The 17,864-nt window shown below is 35.0% G+C and overlaps 1 protein-coding gene and 1 pseudogene across 3 annotated transcripts in view; one reads left to right on the top strand and one right to left on the bottom strand.

The window, feature by feature from the left end:
- ECPAS (Ecm29 proteasome adaptor and scaffold) overlaps nt 1-17,864 on the bottom strand; it is a 171,809-nt gene that overhangs the window by 100,402 nt on the left and 53,543 nt on the right. For 2 of the 3 annotated variants that reach the window (XM_077141840.1, XM_077141855.1), the window contains exons 3-5: nt 5,173-5,289; nt 2,593-2,711; nt 1,353-1,502 (exon numbers count right to left, since the gene is read on the bottom strand). In XM_077141840.1, the coding sequence (XP_076997955.1) occupies nt 1,353-1,502; nt 2,593-2,711; nt 5,173-5,289 (386 nt within the window). Of the gene's footprint in view, nt 1-1,352; nt 1,503-2,592; nt 2,712-5,172; nt 5,290-17,864 lie in introns of those variants that run through there. The other variant, XM_077141847.1, reaches the window with a different exon arrangement.
- On the top strand, nt 5,944-16,260 carry LOC143665029 (trafficking protein particle complex subunit 13 pseudogene; annotated as a pseudogene).

Consider the following 17,864-nt stretch of genomic DNA (forward strand, 5'->3'; position numbering starts at 1 on the left):
TAGAAGTAATAGCTCCAGTTGATTCATTTTAATCCAATTAAGCTGGTATTCCTCATACACAGAACAAAAATTTTAATATAAATTTTTATATATGTCTCTTGAAACGCTAAAATCGTAGACTGATGAATTCCATTATCAGATTGGATATTAAAACAAAATACTCATTATAATAAAAGTTATTTTTACATAAATGAAGCAAGCTCTCACTGGTAAGAAAAATGTGAGGCATCACTGGCTTGGGTACATTATGTGATTTAAGGTAAATTTGGATTCAAGGTTTATTTCCCAAGACCGCCATCATCTGACAATTTTGTCTGTCTCTTGATTTAATAACTATAAAAGGAAGCTTTCATTAATTTCTAAATTATAGCAAGACTAAAGGCATTAAGTAAACCAAAAATTAATGAACATCTACCATGGTACAAAATATTCTAAGCACAAGAAAGAGGAATACAAGGATGCTTAAGATTGAATCTCTGCCCTTAGAAGCAAGTAGAGGCATTAACATAACACACTAAGTATTTACACCATGTTATCAAAACACAAAGAAATCACACAGAAATAAGAAATGATATGATAGAAGTGGTGGGAATGAACATGGGATATTTGGGCTGTCAACGAAGCAATCCTACTAGAGGGTAAAGAAGAAGAGAGCAAGCTGGAGAGGAAAAACTCATACAGCATGAACTCTTGGTTGTCTGCATTGATGGACATATATAGTACATGCCAAGCTTATAGTGCATATTATGTTTTCTGAACAAGGAAAAGAGCACAACGAAAGTAGCATTTTAGGAAAAATAGTTTAGCAACAAGACAGCCTACAAAATAGGTTGAAAACAGATCATAACCTCAGCAGTATGCCAAGCAACCAAAGACAGATAAAACAGCTCTTGACTACAAACAGCTCACAGTCTAACAGTAAAGCAAGACAAATCAGCAATGTATTAAAAGCACAACACTTAGTGTTAGAGGACATAGAAAATAGTGCAATCAAATCTGCCTACAGCAAAAAATTCATAGCAGAGACCTAGGTGACATCTAAGCTAGTTTGACAGGCTCTTTTCCAAGTGGTTTTTGTTTTATTTTCTTTCTTTCCTTTTATTTTTTTTGATGGGAAAGTTATGTGTTTTTTTTTGATGGGAGAGAACTGCACTCCCCTAAAAAGCAAAAATTCACGGACACCTAAGAAGCCAACAGACAATGGGGCTAGAGTTTAGTAGAGGTGAGGACTGCGGCAAAATATCTGAGATGCATCCACTTCCAAGAGAGAACAGAATCATTTGAAATAATACTATCACCCCAAAGTAAATGCCATCAAAAACAAGGCGGCTTTGTTTGTATTTTTAACTTACCCATAAGGCATCAGAAGGACATCTAGCATGAAGTCCAAAAGCAGCTGCACAGTCTTTGGTTTTTCAGCAAGATTAAATGGAGAAGCTGATTTTGATGATTCAACAGGGTATTTCATGTGAAAAAGGGTTGGTATTAAAAGATGCATTAAGCTGAAAAAACAATTACATTTATTGCAACTACTAAAAATAAGTTTGTGTACACGCAAATAACAGACAAAACAAGAATCACACAACAAAAACTGGCAGTTATAGCAAGGGCCATCTATTTTTTAAATCTCTAACAAATTCTTCATCTAGGGACTAGCCCAGATTTCTTATTGTAAGTGCAGTACACTCACTAATTGGCATTTAGCCAATCTGGCTCACTTCTACAATCACCAGGAAAAGAACATAATATGGGTTCAACTTAAATATCTTAAGTTGCCATAAGAAATTTGAGATTAAATCTCAGGGTAAAGTTCAATCTTCAGCATGTTCTTTCAATTAATTTTCTTTTCTTTTCTTTAACAGTTAAATTAAAAGTTATTCAAAATCTAAAGAAATAAAAAATTTGTCATCAATCGCAGTAGTGAAACTTCTATTTAACTTTAAAATAGCCTCACTAATTCCTTCTTTCAATACACCTTTTGATATTCTTAAGACACATGAAAATTATTTCGAACAGTGCTTGTGATGTTTATTAATTTCATTTGTGAACATCTGCATTACAGTTTTGTTTTGTTTTGTTTTAAATAACAAGCTCTAAAAAGTGAACTGAAAACATTTCATTCCAGCTTTCCCCCACTAAGAAAGTTTAGCTAAGTCTAGACGCAAATGATGTGTTATCATCTAAACACTTTGTCCTCTGCAAGTCCCATATTAACACAAGCACTGTTTCTTGAGAAAAATTTCTCTGAAACTACATCCTCCAAGACAGAAATTTTTTGATGAAAAGCATTCTGTAATTCCAATTTATGCAATCACATAAAATGAGGTGCTTCAACATAACTGACAGGAAAAATGAGATTGGGAAAATTATTGTTAGTTCTGCCAACTTTTCATTATGTTAACATCAAGAAATTTTATAGTAGCATTAACAAAACAATAACCTTGAAGCACCACAGGAAATTCAATTATTTGTCAGTTTAAAGAGCTCAAGCCTTCACATTTGCCCAAGTGAAAGCAAAAAGGAGGAGCTATTTTTAACAGACAGTCATTGGCTCTTGCAGTTAGAAAAATAAGATAATTGAGGATACCATACCTATCCTGCTGTGGCTGAGGTTTCCCTTCCATGGCAGTGAGAAGCGTAGGGGCCAGTTCACACTGTTTTTCCACTGGTAGGCGAGGATAGCCCATCTTAACATAAATTATAGTAAAATTCTAATGCAATGAGAGAAAAGCAAGTGAGTGTGAAGGAAATATACTGATTTCAATGAAAACATATGGTTTATCATTTAGAGAGCTTATGCTTATAATAAAGACAAAGATTCTTGCAAACAAGAATCATCCTCTGTCCACATGCTTATTATATATAGCTTGACAAGCTACTATATCTCGAGGAAGAATTCCAGTCCCACGTATTCAAAACATTTGCTGTGACATGGGCCTCATGTGAGAAAGAATGACCTAGTCTGAAGCAAATATATGCAATTACTTATCACTGAGAAGAAAAATTAAGTGACTTTTCGAAATCTACACACTATACATTAGCATCAAATCTCCCAATTTGTTGCATTAATCCTTACAAATTAGGAGGAGACTTCCTTGTTAGCAAATCATATGCCGCCATTTTCCATCTGGTCAATTATTAAAATAATCTCAGTAAATCGCAACATTCTGACACTTCAAGCACTGTCAATGGATAATGAAGCTGAGTGCAGTAGTGTGTGTTTATATCACCACTAGCCACGCAAATATTGCATTTTAAACAAAACCATAAATGCACATCTGGATTTACAAATAAAAATAAAAATATGACGTGCTTTTCTAAAGTATTCTTCACTTTAGAATAGGTTCCCTAAAATTACTTCTTTAAATACATTTTATTTACAAAGTTTTATTGACATACAATGTTTCTATGTGCTTAAAGCAAACATCTGTAATGGAGCCTCCTTTGCTCTTATCCGCAGCCCAGACAGGATGTCTGGACTAGAAGATGGCCCCAAAGGTTTGTGACTTCAGATATTAGATAAGACCTAATAGATCTGCCTCAACACTGGGAACTACAAGGACCAGGAAAAAAACATTACAGTGTATAAACATACTGTACATTTAATTTTCATGAAGACAACAATTTGATCTAAAATCCTTAAAGGGAGTATTTCTTACCAGCCTCCATTTACTCCACTTTTAAAAAAGAATATCTTTCTGAATACACACATCAGAAACACAGAAGAATTTTTTTTAAAGGTTCGAACCTTCATTTTTTTTCTTGTCATTTTCTTCTATTATCTTTTATTTATGCCCACATTGCATAACCATCCTTCCTAACCAAACTGCCCCACATAATCTTTTATCAAGAATCAAACCACATTTGGAGAATTCCTGACATTCTCAAAAGCAGTGGGGACAACCAAATCAACAGGCCAAGCCCTCAATCTTGGGGTTTGTTCCTATGAAACTTATCTCCACAAAGGACAGACTAAGCCTACTTGAAATTAGGCCTAAGAGTCACCTGCAGAGAACCTCTTTTGTTGCTAAGATGTGGCCTCTCTCTCAGCCAACACAGCAAGCAAACTCACAGCCCTCGCCCTCTCTATGTGGGACATGCCTCCCAGGAGTATAAACCTCCCTGGCAATGTGGGACAGAAATCCTACAATGAGCTGGGACTCAGCATCAAGGGATTGAGAAAACCTTCTCAACCGAAAGGTAGAAGAGAGAAATGAGACAAAATAAAGTGTCAGTGGCCGAGAGATTTCAAACAGAGTCAAGAGGTTATCCTGGAGGTTATTCTTACCAGTATTATACGGCTATTCCCTTTTTAGTTGAAGGTGTATTAGAGAGGCTACAGGGAAGTGCCTGAAAGTACGTAGAGCTGTGTGCCAGTAGCCATGTTTTTTGAAGAAGATGGTATAATGATATGGCTTTCGTAATGTGACTGACTGTAAAAACCTTGTGTCTGGTGCTCCTTTTATCTACAGTATGGACAGATGAGTAAAATATGGATTAAAAATAAATAAATAATGGGGGAACAAATATTAAAATAAATTGAGTAGACTAAAATACTAGTGATCAATGAAAGGAGTGGTAAGGAGTATAGAAAAAAAAATAAGGGGAACAAAGGTTAAAATATGTTGGGTAGGTGGAAATACTAGTAGACAAGGAGAGGAAGGCATAGGGGTATGGTATGCATAAATTTTTTTTTTTCTTTTTAAGTCCTTTTCTGGAGTGATGCAAATGTTCTAAGAAAGGATCATGGTGATGAATATACTACTATATGATGATATTGCGAGCCATTGACTGTACACCATATATGGAATGTTTATATGTTAAGAATGTTCGTGTTTGTATGTTGTTTTGGTTTGCCAATTAAAAAAAAAAGAATCAAATCATTCTTCTATACATCAAACATATCAACAAGTCATTTCACCAACATTCCTTTTCCCAATGTAAGCAGTTATTTATTACTCTGTTCCTACCATTTCCTTTAAAGCAGTATTTCCTCTGGGTCAGTACTCAGTGGGAAAACAGTGTTGTTTAAAGAAAAGTATCTCGTGTGTTTTCATTCATTAGCAGGCTAAGGTAAAATTCTAAGCTTACTAACACACTGATGAGATCAATAATAAATGTTATTAAATACAACTTTTTGTAAGTCAAAAAATAACCCAGGATAACACTCACTGTGACAAAGGAAACTGCAGCAGGATCCTGGTACTGAACCAACAGTGTCTCTACTGGAAGTTGTATTTTGGGGCGGCTTTTTATACGCTTATTCAGATGGACCAATAGTTCCATTACCTATAATACAGAGAAAGATGAACAAAAGTTATGGATCATATCATTTTAAAATAATTTCATTTCTCAGATATTACTTATTTTAGTGAGTAATAGCTACTTTCTTTTAAATGATGTAAAACTGAGATACTAGAAAGGGAGTATATAATCTAAGAGTCTTGATTCAAAAGGCTATCCCAAGAATCCATGAACCAAGATTTTACTAATGAATTTATTTTTGCAATGTCCTTCAGTTAAAGCTAAGATTCAAACTCAGACTGAGGCATAGGCCTTGAGAGGAAGACCTATGAACAAATTATTTCAACATACCATGAATGAAGGAGAAATGGAAGTATCTAGAACCTGGCAGAAGAGAAACTGCCAGATCAAGAAGGACTTCACAGAGGAAGTGATAGGAATGCTAAATCTCAAAGATCAAATGAATTTCCAAGCAAAGAGCCAGATATAAGAAGGTACAGAGGTCTAAAAGGACATGGAACGAAGCAACTGAATCAAGCACAGAATGGTAAGAAATGACAGATTATGAAAAGATTTACCTACAATAGTAAAGAATCTTTACTTCCTTCTGAAGATCATCTGCTATTACTAAAGAATTTTAAGTAAGAAATAAGTTTCCTCTCCTTCAAGGGGAAAAGAGGGCAGATATAAGAGGATGAGATGTCAATAATTCCTACGGATGAAAAAGAAAGTACAGATGTTTATGTCGAATGGCTTCAATTTTACCATAAAGGTGAGATTATCTACAAAGAAAGAAATAATAAACTGAGCACTGGAAAAATAAGACTTTAAGAAAGCCTAGCCTACGAAAGATTAAAGTATTTAATATATTTATTTTAGAGGGCAGGGCTACACGATCTTCCAACATTTCCAAAATTTGTACTCTAACCTCAAAGCAAACATTAAGGAGAGCTACAAGGATGTCGAGGAAAAGTGAGAGCAAAAGTTCAAGGAACACTAAAGCAATAAATAAATAGGTGAATTAAGTTTGAGAAAGAAAACAACTCCATAATCAGTGTCTGTTGAATGAATAACAATAATAAAATAGGTGACATTTAGCAAGCAGTTTCTATCCCTAGGCACATAAAATCAAGGGAAAAACCTTAATTATCTATTCTCCCTTATTCATTTACAGCCTCTTAAAGACACTGATCTTAATAGCTTAACATTCATATAAACAATACAGGCCAAACTTTGTAATAGCAGCGTAATATTCCAGAGGCTTCAAAAAGATAAAAAGAAAATTACCTGTAATTCATGACCTAAAGATAAACACATTTTAATACATTACATTCAAGGTCACCAATAGATCCAAGTCTTAGCATTCTCAAGGATATGAGAAGGGGATCAAAGAAAAATAATAGGGAACAGCCTCCAAACATCCTTTTTAAAATGTGTGGAATATAGAAGGAGCCGTGAAATATTTTCCCCAGAATCCTACAGCCTGAGAAAGAGAAAAAGAGCTGGGCTCTGGATAAGTGCTTTAAAACAAATGTTTTTTGTATGACAAATAACTGGCATGACAGTAAGGAATGGGGAGAAAGTTGACAGAACAATGGAAGTAAGAGAATTAAGAAAGAAGGTGAGATACTGCTTAGAATTCTAACAACTATAGTTGATTTTCGTGGGCCCAGGGGGTCAGGTCAGGTCTCCAGGTGGCGCTTGCTGTTCTGGATCCAGGAATGCCGCTGGTTCCCTCGCTCTTACCCTTCCAACCTTGTTGCCGAGCCCCGCACCTGCGGCAGCAGGCCAGTCCCAGGCCTCCAACATGCCCACCGCCAGCAACGCCACCTTGAAGGTTATTTTTCTTCATAGATTGTGAAGCACAGGGCTGGTTATGCCTGTTACATTAAATTATGAATGGTTTGATATTATTGGACTTCTGCCAGATTCACAGGAGGATGAATGTGGAATCCAGCAGAGAGCAGAAAACGTCAAAACTCTGACACATCAAGAGATGAAATATGTCAACAAAATTCTAGCAAATTGAATCCAGCAACACATTAAAAGAAATATACATCATGACCAAGTAGGATTCATCCCAGGTATGCAAGGATGGTTCAACATAAGAAAATCAATTCATGTAATACACCATAGCAACAAATCAAAGCAAAAAAACCACATGATCATCTCGATTGATGCAGAAAAGGCATTTGACAAAATTCAACATCCTTTCCTGTTGAAAATACTTCAAAGAATAGGAATAGAAGGGAACTTCCTCAACATGATAAAGGGAATACATGAAAAACCCACGCTATCATCATCCTCAATGGTGAAAAACTAAAAACGTTCCCCCTAAGATCACAAACAAGACAAAGATGTCCACTATCACCACTGCTACTCAACATTGTGCTGGAAGTTCTACCCACAGCAATTAGACAAGAAAAAGAAATACAAGGCATCAAAACTGGAAAGGGAGAAGTAAAACACTCACTGTTTGCAGATATTATGATACTATATGTCGAAAACCCCAAAAAATCCACAGGAAAATTACTAGAGGTAATAAATGAGTATGGCAAAGTGGCAGGTTACAATATCAATACTCAATAATCTGTAGTGTTTCTATATACTAGTAATGAACAATCTGAGGGAGAAATCAAGAAAATAATTCCATTTACAATTGCAACCAAAACAATAAAATATTTAGGAATAAATTTAACTAAAGAGGCAAAAAACCTATACAAAGAAAACTACAAGAAATTGTTAAAAATAATCACAGAAAACCTAAATAGATGGAAGGGCATACCATGTTCATGCATTGGAAGACTAAATATACTTAAGATGTCAGTTTTACCTAAATTGATTTACAGATTCAATGCAATACCAATCAAAATCCCAACAACTTACTTTTCAGAAATAGAAAAAACAATAACCAAATTTATCTGGAAGGGCAGGGTGCTCCAAATAGCTAAAAGCATCCTGAGAAAGAAAAATGAAGTCGGAGGTCTCACACTCCCTGACTTTAAGGAATATTATGAAGCCACAGTGATCAAAACAGCATGGTACTGGCATAAAGATAGATATATCAACCAATGGAATAGAATAGAGTGCTCAGATATAGACCCTCTCATCTATGGACAATTAATCTTTGATAAGGCAGTCAAGCCAACTCACCTGGGACAGAACACTCTCTTCAATAAATGGTGCCTAGAGAACTGGATATCCATATGCAAAAGAATGAAAGAGGACCCATATATCACATTCTATACAAAGGTTAACTCAAAATGGATCAAAGACCTAAACATTAGATCTAAAACCATAAAACTGTTAGAAGAAAATGTAGGGAAATATCTTATAAATCTTATACTTGGAGGCGGTTTTATAGACTTTACACCCAAAGCAAAAGCATTGAAGAAAGAAAGAAAGAAATGGGAACTCCTCAAAATTCAACACCTTTGCGCATCAAAGAACTTCGTCAAGACAGTAAAAACAGCCTACATAATGGGAGACAATATTTAGAAACGACATATCAGATAAAGGTCTAGTATTCAGAATTTACAAAGAGATTGTTCAACTCAACAACAAAAAGACAGACAACCCAGTTACAAAATGGGCAAAAGACTTGAACAGACACTTCTCAGAAGAGGAAATACAAATGGCCAAAAGGCACATGAAGAGATGTTCAACTTCCCTATTAAAGAAATGCAAATCAGGGCGGGCCGCGGTGGCTCAGCGGGCAAAGTGCTTGCCTGCTATGCCGGAGGACCTCGGTTCGATTCCCGGCCCCAGCCCATGTAACAAAAACGGAGAAACAGAATACAATAAAAACAAGAAAATGTTTAAAAATGTTTCCCTTTCTTCCTTCCTTCCTTCCTTCTATCCTTCCTTCCTTCTCTCTGTCTTTCCTTTAAAAAAAAAAAAAAAAAAAAAAAAAAAGAAATGCAAATCAAAACCACAATGAGATATCATCTCACACCCACCAGAATGGCCATTATCAACAAAACAGAAAATGACAAGTGCTGGAGAGGATGTGGACAAAGAGGCACATTTATTCACTGTTGGTGGGAATGTCAAATGGTACAATCACTGTGGAAGGCAGTTTGGCGGATCCTCAAAAAGCTAAATACAGAATTGCCACATGACCCCGCAATACCATTGCTAGGTATCTACTCAGAGAACATGAGGGCAAGGACACAAACGGACACTTGCACACCAATGTTTATAGCAGCATTATTTACAATTGACAAGAGATGGAAACAGCCAAAGTGTCCATCAACAGACAAGTGAGTAAACAAACTGTGGTATATACATACGATGGAATATCATGCATCCGTAAGACAGAATAAAGTTATGAAGTATATGTAACAACATGGATGGACCTGAAGGACATTATGCTGAGTAAGATTAGCCAGAAACAAAAGGACAAATACTGTATGGTCTCACTGATATGAACTGCCATTAGTGAATAAACTTGAAGACTTTCATTGGTAACAGAGACCATCAGGAGATAGAAATAGGGTAAGATATTGGGTAATTGGCGCTGAAGGGATACAGATTGTGCAACAGGACTGAATGTAAAAACTCAGAAATGCACAGCACAATACTACTTAACTATAATACAATTACGTTAGAACACTGAAAAAAAAAAAAAAGAGATGAAGAATGGAATTCCTTCTCATAGGATTATTTGGGGAGGATTTTCCCAGGGAGGAGGTGTATCATTATATACTGCTCTTACTACACAGCAGAATCTGGCAGGTGTTGTTGCACTCGGTTGCTGGCTTCCACTTCAGGCTTCATTTCCACCGGGTCCTATCAGTGGTGCTAAAAAGATATGTCTATCTTACAGTGCCATGGAGATTGTGGCCGTTAGCTCCCCTAATGTTTGGTTCTCTTACTGCTGAAAGGCTAAGAACATGGTAAATCAGCCAACGTAACCTTCAGAACCTATGAGGGCTTGATGCATAGTTCATGTCACCAGGAAATGATGGATATCAAACAATTCATTAATAAAGTCCTACCATCAGCTGATTGTCATCACTAAAGAGGTTTTGGGTAGAATGACACAGCATCCTCGTAGTAGAGTAGAAACTTAAATTGTGTCCAAACCTGAAACTTGTTTGCAGTGTTAGAATGTTTTGCAAATACATACTAACGACACAGACTAAATAATGTCTCCTCGAGGAAATGCATGTTTTTGGTTTTGGCTTTTTCGGTATGCTGTATGGCAGGGTCACATTCTATTCTTCCATGTGAGCATTCCATTATCGCAGCACCACTTGTTGAGTTTTTGCTTGTTTGTTTTGCTTGTTCGTTTGTTTTTTGGGAAGTACATAGGCCAGGAATTGAACCCAGGTCTCCCACATGGCACACGAGAATTCTACCACTGAACTACTCTTGCACCCCCTGAAATGTGTGTTCTTTTATGTTTCTATATGTGTATTTGTATAATATGATTCCAGAGTAATTCTAATATTAAAATAGGTGAAGTAACTGGCTTTATCCAAAATGTTATTCAGAAAAATAATAAAATATTGCAACCAGAATATTAAGTACATCATTTGGAAATTATTAGTATGCTCAATGAAAACCTGTTCAGGTATAAATGAGCAGTTAAGATATTTAAATGAAGTAAACATGTTGTGACTTAAACAATGGATTTATTTCAAAACTGCCTCGTCAACATACAGTGCCACATTTTTATATATGTATTCATATATACATAATAATTGTAATATAAAATAATGAGATGGTATTATATTATTGCTAATAACAGGGATAATGCTATTAAGTGTTAATGAAGTAATATTATTGCTCTCCTCAATTAATGGCCCTTTTATTTGTGGGACCAGACTTTTTTTTTTCACCTATCATTACCATTTAATATTCTTTTCTCCTCTCTAGAAAAGACAATCTTATTTTATTATCCTTCAGAGGAGGCCAAATATTGCTTAAAACTTCTGCACTACTTATTTCTTCAACTGTATCTTAGTTCAAATTTAAATTTATTTTATTAGACTCTTTAGTTCAGGGACAGGAATAATTCTGTGATTTAAACTTTCTGTAATTAACTGGAAGAATAATTGGAGCATACTTTAGTATGCTCTGAAATATTTAAGACTTGATCTTAAAAATTGTAATTTCTAAGATGATTTGGTATAAGATGATTCTTCTTGTAGCACAGAGCTTAAGCTTACTTATTTTGTACATGTCTGAAACCAACTACTACGGAAAGTTAGAACCTATCAGAAAATTTTGCTTTATTTTTATCTGGAAACAAACTATGAAATTCTAACTTTAGTCAAATGAGTTTTTTAATTAGTTTTTGTCTAAGCACAAAACTAGCAATCTTTTGATTTTATGTAGTTAATATTTTCAGATTACTGGTAAAAATATTTGAAAACAAATTTCTGGGTAATAAAAGTTGGTTAGAAGAGTAAAACATAGGGAAAAAAATAAATAATAGGAGGAACAAATGTTAAATTTAGATTGAAACGCTAGTGATCTAGAAAGGGAGGGGTAAGGGGTATGGTATGTATGAATTCTTTTCTGTTGTCTTTTTATTTTTTTCTGAATTGATGCAAACGTTCTAAGACATGATCATAATGATGAATATGCAACTATGTGATGATATTGTGAATTACTGATTATATATGTAGAACGGAATGATCATATGTTAAGAATGTTTGTTGTTATATATATTTTTTAATTTAAAAATTTTTAAAGAATGTAAAAAGAAAATTGGTCAGAACTCAATACACATGGTATAATTACCACATGGTTTAATATTTAATTGAAGTGTACGCTTGGTATTTTTGAATTGTTAATTTTAGGGCTGTATTCAAAACAATGATGGGATTACATCTGTATAAATGGGTTCTAATTGATAATGGAAACCATCTAACATTGTACAATACAGGGTGTCAATAATTAAAAAAAATAATAGTTGATTCAAAAACCTCACAGAAGACAACCAAAACAGCTGTCACAAACCTCAGTGCTTCCAAAGAAGCAAGAAATAGAAAGACAGAGAGAGAAGGAAAATATTTAAACAAGATAAAATAATCTATCTGCTAGAAACTGAGTAAAAATTTCACTTAAACACAAATTACTGATTGAAATTTTAAGAATACTGATAAATTTGCTGGAATAATCACACTAAAATAGACATCCTAAATAGAAAATATTTTTAAAAAGAGAGATATAGACCAAGTGAAAAAATGGATTACTAATCATAATAAGTGATGTAAATACCCTCAATTTAAACCTCAAAATATGCTCTTTCTCAATGTATTGAATAAAATCCAAAAGTATTGTTGCTTTAAGAGATGGAGCCATCTCTTGAGGCTTGCCCTTATAAAACTTATTTCTGCAATGGTGAATCTAAGCCTACTTATAACTATGCCTAAGAGAGATCCCCAGAGAAGCTTTTTTATTGTTTAGATGTGACCACTGTCTCGAAGCCAATTCTGAAAATAAAAACATTACCTTTCCCCTAGGACATGACTCACAGGAGCGAAAGTCTCCCTGGCAATGTGAGACATGACTCCCAGGGATAAGCCTGGCCCTGGCATCATGGGATTAAGAATGCCTTCTTGACCAAAAAGGGGGAAAAATGGAACAACATGAAGTTTCAGTGGCTAAGAGATCTCAAATAGAGCTGAGAGGCCATTCTGGAGGTTACTCTTATGCAAGCTTCAGCCAGATATTACAAGTTGCCACAGTGTGCCATGCCCCAACCAACATTATTCCTCAAAACCCTAAAGAATACCCTGGGCTCTATGTAAGACTCTATAAATGTTTTATTTAGTAAGTTTATTTTTTCAGAAATTTAAGGCCTCCAGATTGTTCCTATGCCAGATAAGCCTTGACACCCAGAGATACTCTCCAAGAACATCTCTCCAAGAACATCAACGAGTTTCATACCTCTACCCCAGTAAGGTCAACACCCCTTTCCAGCACAAAGACATTAAACAGGTCATTGCCCAGATATCCCTTAAGATTTAGAGAATGATTAAATAAGAGGGAGGAGGTGTAACTAAGAAATTAAGATTTAGCAAATGATTATGACTATTGAATCTATATATTTCTTTTTAGTTTCTAGTATATTACAATAGCTAGAAGGGAATACCAATAATTGTTGAGCTTTAATCCAGTAGCCCTGATATTTGATAATGACTGTATACCTATATAGCAAAAAAATTAAAAGTCAGGTTCCTGTGTTTGCATGGATCCAAATCTGAATGTTGTATTCTGTTCCACTGATCTAAATATCTATCTCTGACAATACTACACTGTCTTATTTAACTTACCTATACTTTATGTCTTTAAATTGGGTAGAAAGCAATACTACAGGTCAATAAGGGGGATAAGGTGTATAGGATGTTTGGGGTTTTCTTTTTTTTTTAATTTATTTCTTTTTCTGGAGTAATACAAATGTTCTAATTTGGATCATGGTGATGATGTGATAACACTGTGAACCACTGATTGTATACTTTGGATAAATTGCATGGTGTATGGATAAATCTCAATTAATTTATATTTGAAGGGACAAAAAAGGGAGATGCACCCAAAGCAAATGTGGTTAAAATTTTAGGCTGGGGTAAAATTAATCAGAAGGAAAATACTGGTTACAATACTAATTTCAAATAAAGTAGGCTTTGAGGGGAAAATATTAAATAGCACTTAAAAGATAAAAATAATATAACATACCAAAATTACTAATGAAGACAAGATGTTAAACTTTTGTATCAAAACACATAAAGCCAAAGCTATAAAGACAATAAGGAGAAATATCTAACAGTAGTAGGAAATTGTGATTCATTACTATCAATTTGTAACAGACTTAGGTAACAGGTTCTCCAGAAATATATAATGCTACTAGTGAGTGATCTTGGTATGTACTAAGCTCTATACTCCACAAATATGAATTAACCTTTTTATTTTATGACGAATCTTTCTTAGGATGAATACCAAAAAAAAAATACACCTTATAAGGCTAGGATATTTATGATTTACAGTTACAAATGAGAATGCAGTAAAACCAAGCCACTTTTATATTGAATATTTTGAAACTAAAAATAACTCTTGCAAACTAATAAGTAAAAAATAAAATAACCAAACACTGCTTATCAATATACCTATAGGGTATAAGCAATATAGCAGTCAAAGAGAAAACTATAAACTAAGGTCATTTTTGGAGATGTGCTTTATATATATTTATTTGTAAAATGGGGCTAATACCTACTACGCTGGTTTGAAAATATGTACCCCAGAAAAGCCATGTTTTAATCCTGATCCAATCTTGTGGGGCAGCAGTTTCTTTCAATCCTGATTCAATATCGCAGGATGGAAACTTTTGATTATACTATCTCCACAGAGATGTGATGTGTCCAATTTTGGACGTGGCCTTTCAATTAGATAGAGATGGGACTTCACCCATTTAGGGTGAGTCTTGATTAGTTTACTGGAGTTCTTTAAAAGAGGAAGCATCTCAGAGGTAGCTCAGAACCAACAGAGCAGAGCTAACACAGATGAGGTTGAAAGCACGGAGCCCAGGAGCCAGGGATCAGCAGATGTGACTACCCGGCTGACAAAGGTGTTCCTGACCCATTGACCATCCTTGAATTAAGGTATCTTTTCCTGGATGCCTTAGTTTGGACATTTTTATAGAATTGTAAACTTGTAGCTTATTAAACTCTCCTTTTTAAAAGCCATTCCAGTTCTGGTATATTATATTCCAGCAGCTTGCAAATTAACACACCTACCTCATATAATTTTGTCTGGATTTAAGTGCTTAGTACTTTCCTGACACATAGTAACTATTACTAGGTTATTATATAAACTAAAATCTTAAACTAGAAAATCGATCAAAGGAAAATAGAATTCCAAAACAAATAGAAAAAATATACCTTAAAGAAAAGGAAAATTAATCTAAAAGTTGCTTTTCCTTTAAAATGACCCATAAACAAGAATGAACCTTTGGTGATGAAAGCAAAGTCAGAAACAAAAACAGATCTTCTCCATTTAGCAGAATTATAATGTATTATTAAGAAATAATATTACAGACCCAGAGAAGTTTAGAGAAAAAGCCACAGATGGAGAAGCCAGGAGTTGAAGCAACGCAACCTGGAAGAGAAGGACCAGTAGATACCACCCTGTGCCTTGCTATCTGACAGAGAAACCCAAGCTCTCCAGAAGCCCAAGCTCTCCAGTAATCAGTCTTCAGAGAAGCTTGGTGAGTGCAGTGAGTTATACAACTCAGAGTGGAGAAAATATATATTTTAGAAAATTCTTCAAATTTCAGGTTCCCAAACCACTGGATGTGAAAAACAAATTTTACAATGCAGAAACTGATGAAGTATTTCTCGAAGCCCAGATTCAGAACATTACAATCTCACCCATGTTTATGGAGAAGGTTTCATTGGAGCCAACTATAATGTACAACGTAGTAGAACTAAATCTGTCAACCAAGCTGAAGAATATGTATCTACATTTGGGTTAAGAGCCTACTTGCAGCCAATGGATACACGCCACTATTTACACTGTCTAAAGCCCAAGAAGGAGTTTGTAGAAAAGGCAGGGATCATTAAGGGAGTAACTGTAATTGGAAAATTGGATATAGCATGGAAAACAAATCTTGGTGAAAGGGGAAGGTTACAAACCAGCCAACTTCAAAGAATGGCTCCAGGTTATGGAGATGTCAGGTCGTCTTTGGAGACAATCCCAGATACCACAAACCTAGAATAACCTCTTCATATTACCTGTAAAATAACAAACTGCGGTGAAAGAACTATGGATCTTCTTCTGGAAATATACAATACCAATTCTATCCACTGGTATGGCATTTCAGGAAGACAACTTGGAAACTACATCCGTTCCTCTCTCTGCCTTGCCCTTACTCTACAGTCTTCAGCACAGGGACTGCAAAGTAGCTCAGGCTTAAGACTGACTAACACATTCTTAAAGAGAACATATGAATATGATGACATTGAACAAGTCCATGTGGTACCTTCGGCCATTAAAGTAGAAACCTGAAGAAACTTCCACTTATGTTTTCAATTTAGATTCTTAGAACTGCTATCTGTATTTTTGTCAGTTTGTAAAATGATCAGTTTAACGGCAAAAAATAAGTATGTATTATTTAAATGTCTTCCCTATAAAACTGAGTTCTTTAAAATATTAAATATTTATTTCAAAAATAAATAATAGTACAAAAGAAATAAGATGGCTAGAAATTGGTGATTTTCTACTTTCTACAGAAAGATAAAACACAAAGAAACATAAAAGTCCTAAAATATGTGATAATGAATGGTGGTGATGGAAGAACATACATAATTACTACTATTAAACTATACATTTTAAAATGGGAAATTGTGTTGCATCTATGTTACCACATTAAAAAAATTTTTTAATGCTAAAATAAGTAAAGTAAAAGAGTAAAAACTATTGAAAATACTGAGCCTGTACTTAAAAAAGCTTATTTCTATTTACTCTGTTGGTCTCCACTCTTGGTTTTCATTCCACTCTACCTATCACTGCCTTTTAATAGCTAACCGCCGAAATGTGTTTCCTCTCCCAGCCACCTGCCTGGCCTCCCTCTCTTCTCCCCTCCTGCCTGCATCATCCCCATGAGCTTTTTCAATACCCTGAAGAACTGTTTAGCTCAGAACCTCTGCACATGGCCTCCTCTACTACTAATGCCTGTCATCCATCTCTCTGCTTGGCTATTTCTCATACTCCAAAGACCCCTCCCTTCTGCCTCCCACCCAATCTACAGCAAGTTCCCAAAACACATTCTTCCACAGAACCCTTTCCTAGTCCCTCTTAACATACGACACAATTTGTAACTGTATCCTGTTTGTCTGATTGTTTAATATCAGTCTCCTCAACCATTTCTTCCATTCCTCAATGTATCCCCGACACTTAGTGTACAGAAGGCACTCCATAAACATTTGCTAAACAAGTAATGAAATTGGTTAAACTAAATAATTAAACAGAACTAAACTCATTAAGGGCCTTTTATTCCATACTATGCTAAGAGTGACAGAAGCCAAAGAAGGGCTTTTTGTTTTGTCTTGTTTTTTTAGGTACATGATCCGGGAATTGAATCCAGGTCTCCCACATGGAAGGCAAGCTTTCTACTACTGAAACATCCATACACCCCATAGAAGGGTTTTAAATAGGCCATTTACATAATCAAATAACTCATCTATCTCAGCAAATCATGTACTAACAGCAGGCATGTCAACTATATGACAAGAATGTCTCATTCTTTCCCGCAAACACAACAGACATTGTTAAAGGTACTCTTTTCCCATTGAACCCAAATCAGGACTCATATTCCTTCTCAGGACAGACTTCCAGGAAGATGAAAAAAAATGAAGAAAAGAAGAAATATGAGGACTGTAGCTCAGACACCCAAAGATCTAGTATAAATAAACTAAATAATATGATTGAACTATTTTACAAATGAAATGGGAAAATATACATGTAGAACATTTAGCTTTAAAAAGAAAATGTGTCTTCTATCCAACAGTACTGTGTAGAACTCTAAAACAGAAGCCATACATCAATATCTTTCTTTTGAATAAATTTTGCTTACTTTTTCATGAGGTTATAGGAACTGTCAGCCAAGTACT

The sequence above is a fragment of the Tamandua tetradactyla genome, chromosome 2 (genome assembly GCF_023851605.1).
Source record: "Tamandua tetradactyla isolate mTamTet1 chromosome 2, mTamTet1.pri, whole genome shotgun sequence".
Taxonomy (NCBI): domain Eukaryota; kingdom Metazoa; phylum Chordata; class Mammalia; order Pilosa; family Myrmecophagidae; genus Tamandua; species Tamandua tetradactyla.